The sequence below is a fragment of the Alosa alosa genome, chromosome 15, assembly GCF_017589495.1.
Source record: "Alosa alosa isolate M-15738 ecotype Scorff River chromosome 15, AALO_Geno_1.1, whole genome shotgun sequence".
NCBI lineage: Eukaryota > Metazoa > Chordata > Actinopteri > Clupeiformes > Clupeidae > Alosa > Alosa alosa.
In genome coordinates this window covers 12,978,762-12,984,761 of record NC_063203.1, presented here as the reverse complement: position 1 = coordinate 12,984,761, position 6,000 = coordinate 12,978,762, and the positions used below count along the sequence as shown (strand labels likewise).

At 41.2% G+C, this 6,000-nt stretch overlaps 1 protein-coding gene across 2 annotated transcripts in view; it reads left to right on the top strand.

The window, feature by feature from the left end:
• The first annotated feature begins 201 nt into the window (after positions 1-201).
• Positions 202-6,000, top strand: part of LOC125308354 (glutamate receptor ionotropic, kainate 1-like) — a 31,163-nt gene continuing 25,364 nt past the window's right edge. Inside the window, exon 1 of one of the 2 annotated variants that reach the window (XM_048264810.1) lies at positions 202-931. In XM_048264810.1, coding sequence (XP_048120767.1) covers positions 847-931 — 85 coding nt within the window. In that variant the 5' untranslated portion in view covers positions 202-846. The remainder of the gene's footprint in view (positions 932-6,000) is intronic. The other variant, XM_048264809.1, reaches the window with a different exon arrangement.

Sequence of the window (6,000 nt, the reverse complement as noted above, 5' to 3'; positions counted from 1 at the left end):
TCAGTGGAATCCATATTAGATAAACAGGGGTGATGCTGTGAAGCTATTGTTGTTCTGCATTTCAGAAGCCTGAGCACATGCGCCAAGAAGTCGAGTATGGATCTAGGATAAACATCTGAAGAAAGCAATCAGAGTCGGACTCTAAGTATTCTACTGCATCTTCCAAGGACTTTTCCCCAACAAAATGGATTCCTAATGTGGGTGGCCTTATTGTAATGTGGGTTAAAGTGCAAGAGGGCAAAGTAATTGGTTATCTCTCTATCAGACTGTGGTAAATAAAACTGTTGGGGAGGTAGTTTAATCTTTCAGTGAGCGTCAGTGCCCGTTGCGGAGATTAGATCTGCGTTTCCATCAGGACTAGAGCAAAGATTTAATCATTCCTCGGTGTACCAAAGCAAAGACGTTGTCGGGGTCGACTGTTGCCAGATTTGAAGTTAATCTTCCGAACGTATCCATGTTTGCGGATCAGCGGCTTGCCCGTGCCCTCGTTTGAGTACGCGCAAGGAGAAGGACGCGCTCGTCTACCCGAGGTTCACCGACCCGAGTTTCTGCTCAGTTCGAGTCTGCCCAAGGAGGAATTTATTATGGATGTACGAATGGACAACTTGAGATGGAGACAGCTCGACTTCTTTGGATGTTTGTTGTAGTAGGGTATCACAAGGATGTCCTCTGTGATTTGGTCAATTACTAACAGCTTAAGAAGCATCATTGTCACGGACTGTTTAATGGAGAAGATACCGGTTCGATGCCAATTGTTCATCCATGACGGATACAAGAATCGTAAAATTGCCAGCATGAATAAAAACTATAAGAATCAATGTTAAAATCGATTCTTCAACGTGTACCATGGCGAAAAGGATGGGACTGTTATTTTCGCTGCTGTACTTGGTGGCAGAGTTTGGTCTGAGTTCGCAGCAAGTCCTTAGAATCGGTAAGTACTTTTATAGCACCGTCAATACTGCTTTAGTTTTCAACCTCTTTTAGCAGTTGCTCTGGAAATGTACGAATTCGTGATAATTGGAAGGGAAGACTTAACTAGTTGTCATATGGATTGTCAATTATGAAGTTATTCATGATGGCAAAAATCTCACATAGGCTAGTTTCTCATTATAACTAGCTGATGATTTTCACTACCAGGTGCATATGAAACGCTTGATTCTCCACTGTACTGTATGTGGAAATACATATAAAACTAAAAACTTAAAAACTTGATTATTGCATGAGACATGCAAGCTACCCTGTATTGTGAGAAAGATGTCAAATGCTGTCCTTGCAACATCAGTTCAAAGTGTGGCTTATGCACATTTAAATAGACTCTCCTCCATCCCAAAGGACATCTACTAGCATTGTCCTATGAAGGGCCACTAGGTCAATTTGACTCATGTTGGCTAAGTGTTTCTATGACATTGATTCTGTTGTTGTTTTTCATGGTTCCTAATCATCAGTTTTAACAATTATGGTGTATGGCTATGTTTATTAATGTAGACCTTTGTGTCCTCTTAAAAATCCGGTATGTATAAGGGACTTAGGAAGTAATTGTGCGGATTTATGTCATAGGTTTAACCATGGTTAACTCAGTATGATTCATTATGTGCCATTCTATTTTTGGTGGCTAATTGGTCATGGTTATTTTAAAAGTAACGTGTCCACTACTTCCACTACTAGAGTTAAGGTCAGGTAGAGCTAAGCATATTAAATCTCCACCAATTAAATTTGAACTCTGAGTCAGTATTTGACCCTTACATGACTCATAGCCTCAAGGTTTCTTGGGTTTCTCGAATTCTGATACATTAAATAGCAAAACCAGGAAGCAAAAATAAATGTTATTCTGTGTACACCACACATCTCCTCAGATATCAAGCCTCCAACTTTTATGAGGGTTCTTTGATAATAGCTCACAGAGAAACAGTGATGTTGTTGTGTTTTCCTGTTTGTTTTCCAGGGTTTGAGACAGCTTTCTGAAAACTAGTGAAAGGTGTACATGCAAAGAAGCAATTATCAGTGCTGAAAGAGAGAAGTTTCTGTGTGGGCTTTCATCTTAGCCACTCTCACTCTATTAGGAAACCCAGGCAATAGTACATCGGACAAATATTCATGATGGACTCTGAAATATCAAATACTTTTCTGTTCATTAATAATGACATCTGTTCATTAGGGGGAAAAACATTTCTATCAACATCTGTTTGCTGACATATTTGATGTAGGTCCACATATTCTGACGCCAAAGCTAAGCTATCTGTAGACATTTCATTTCTGGTGTCATATCAATTTCATAATGAATCAACCTTTTTATCATTCATCCTATCTCAGAGGATGCCACACATGATCCTTACTTTTCCTGTTTCGATTGGTTTAAGGTTCCCCTAGGTGTTGTATTGGTTGTAGCGGCAAACATAAATCAATTTGGTAGGTCCTGATCACTGATTGCTGTGGTGGGGGCTCGATAGGACAGGAGGCTGAAATTGCAGTCCATATATCTGATGATCTGAAAGTAGACCCAACAAAAGCAGCAATCAATTGCCCATTACATGGCTGTGTGTTTCGGTTTCAGTTGGTGATTGAGTTGAGAAAAAGGGAGCTGCAACTTCAGGCTGTGGTTGTGTAGGATTGGGTTTGGCCCAGCAGCTCAGAGCTATGTGAAATAAAGCTTGTTTGCATCAGTCAAAGGTAGTAACCTTAGTCGCACAGGTCTTGCCCCTGGTTGAAGGCTCTTGGATAAGAGGTTTCATGAAACATGCTCGCCACTTATCAAACACGAGATGTGAGAAGATAGACTTTCAAAGACTGTCGGGTACCTGTAGAATATTGCCTGTGTGGGGTTACTAGGTTACTGGGATTGAATTGATTGTTTATGTCATTACTTATGTCATGACAACGGATTCTCTTAGAAATCGTCAATGTCTTTCATACAGGTCAGACTCAGGAGGCGAAGACACAAGTCACCCCCTTGTATATCTTTACCTGTGAACTGTCCTTACACACACATACACAGTCTCATCCCACTCACCTAGAGGCAATGTGTGCCACGAGTGCCATTCTCCCTCCATTGCTTTAGCACTAACAAACACACGCCAATCTGTCCTTTTTGTCGCTAATCTTTTCGAAATCATCTCTTTTTTGTCACTGAGGCCACCTAATCTTTGTCATTCTCATCATGACCCCTCACCACAAGCCTGTAATCTGGCCCATATGGTGTGCGCAGCAATTAACATCTCCCAGTTTTTCTTGGCCCAGGACCACCAGCATCAGATTGTGACTAAAGTCTGCCCCCACTCACTAGTGGTAAATCTTCCCCGCTCCTACACAGCCCACCCCCCACCACCACCACTTCCCCCACCCCCAGGACTTTGGACAACCAGCAGTAATCTTCTTTATGGACCCTTTCAAGAGAGTTCCATTATCAGCATCATAGTTGGCCCCACAAGACTTCCTTTTTAACATTCCATATGTTATCTTAATGCAGAGAAAGTAGATTGGGGCCCAAACAGAACGTTCAAGCATTGTTTTTGTTTTTATTGTTGAAAGGGTCTATAGGGCAAGTTTCTTTTTGCCCTGGTCATGTGCAGAGAAAAGAAAAGAAAAACACTTTGGGAAAGTGGTGTGGAATGTTGCTTTATCAGGTTCGTTTTTTCTGCTTCTTGGGTGAAACCTTGAATAGAATCGTGGTGATCATTCTGTTGCTCCGTTGTATACTCACCAAGGTCTCTGCCAGGGTTTTGGATTGGATGCTAATGCTCACCTTTACTGTATATACTGTAGTCTTTGATAAAAGATTCTGTCAAAATAGCTAAACCACTAATGCAATGCAATAATTCTGGTCGTAATTGGAAAGAAGATGCCCCTTCCCTCTATTTTCCAATGTTTACTCCCTACTCGAATCAACTCATGATGTACACATAGCATATTGATGTGATCATACAGCATTTGTTGGTGATGTGCTGGAAGCAAAGGCCTTATGCTTATTGAAGCGTGCCCACCCTGAGATTCACTCAAAATCTTTGGGTATGGCACTATATAAATAGCATTATTAGCCCCCCATTCTTTCCCAAATTGTGCCCTCCCAAATTTTGATCTTGCAGAATGCCCCTGGCTGGGAGACTGAACTAGTGAGAGTGGAGAAGATAAGACGGCACTGGTGGCTTCCCCGCGTTTGTGAGGCGGCACAGAGAGCGCTCAGTGTTCTACATCAAACGGGCTGAGCAGTCTCATTTAAACCCCCTCATTCATTCACCCTGCTGGCCCGGCGCCATATCAGTGTGTGTGTGTGTGTGTGTGTGTGTGTGTGTGTGTGTGTGTGTGTGTGTGTGTGTGTGTGTGTGTGGTGTGTGTGGTATGAGGAGAGAGCGTGGGATGGTGAGAGTTGGACCAGGGGTGTGTGTGTGTGTTTTTTTTATTGGCGAGGGTAAACAACTACGTCATTGTGTTCACTGGCTGTAAAGATGTTCCATTGCTCTGGTCCCGACACAGGCTCACTGAGATAAACTCACAGATTCACAGCGCAGTCCACTCCAGCAGAGAGGAGATTTCATGTGTCACTGATACACACACACACACACACACACACACACACACACACACACACACACACACACACACACACACACACACACACACACACACACACACAAACAGACACACAGATACACAAATACACACACACACACACACACACACACACACACACACACACACACACACACACACACACATTTTAACTTACACTGAATAGAACACAATGAAGGACAGTCAATGGATATTCAAGGATGATCGACAAAGCATTGAACAATCGTTTCCCAGTCTCAATGAAAACACAGCAGGAGAAACAACAACAGCAAAAACAAAGACATATAAACCCTTTGTTGTTAAATCCCTACAGATTTGATTAGTGTTTGCCTTCACTCTCCTAACATTCATCATCATTGCTTATAGGAGGAACTTCTAAAGGACATATGATGGCACATCATCTGAGCAAAACCTTTCAGATGGTGTGTTTATTTTTCTGTTCTTAATTGTGTGTACTTACAAATCTTTGAGAGTCTGAGAGTGGTTTATTTTTGCCCATTGACATGTTAATGCAGTATTGAGTTGCTGGATCAATGTGCATGTCACATAGCAATCAGCAAAATTCTCTTAGAATAATTAGATTTACTTATGTTAAGGTGTGTCATGTTTTCTCACATTTGTGTGTGTGTGTGTGTGTGTGTGTGTGTGGGGTGTTTGTGTGTGTGTACACTGAAATAAAGTGTTTTGAGAGCAACATTTTCTCAATAAACTCTCAGTATATTCCAAATACATATTTGTTAGTGGTAGTATTTGATATAATGTATTACTACTGTAATATTACTATATAAGATGAAGAATCAAGAGTTTTGGAGAGTATTCTCAAGTTTGAAGAGTCTGGAGTAAGCACAGGAGGAGTGCAGTCATGCAACTGAGGCGATGAACGGGTTGAATTGTTCAGTGTCTGAAGGTAGTGTATTGTTGGAGTAGCGTAGTATTGCTTTGTTTCTGTCTGAACTCTGTACCCTGTTTACTCGCAACAGAAATTAAGAATCTAGACTGTCCTTCGAAGGTTAATAAGGTAATTGTGAAGTTATTACAGTATAACAGTATTTATAGCACAAGTATTTATTTAGGGATGCATTCTTTCCCAATCAATTACCATTAGCCTACACAGACTGCTGCTGCTGTTTTGCTGATTGTTAATGTACTGGTTACTGCATAATATTTTATGAACCTTCCTCAATTCATTGCTGTCACTGCGCTGACTTATCAGGTGTTATCATCTCCAATTACATGGTGTGCAGTTATTATTCTCCACATACTCTGCCAGTAGTTGTGTTGCCCCTTGACAGAGTAATTGTGTTGAAGGGTAAAGACAAGAACAGTACGACAAACTAAAAGCCTCATTAATGTTGGAAATTAGAGCAAGGTGAGAAGGTTAAGGAGCTGGTGCTGATTAGCATTTGTGTTTGTATATGTGTGTGTGTGTGTGTGTGT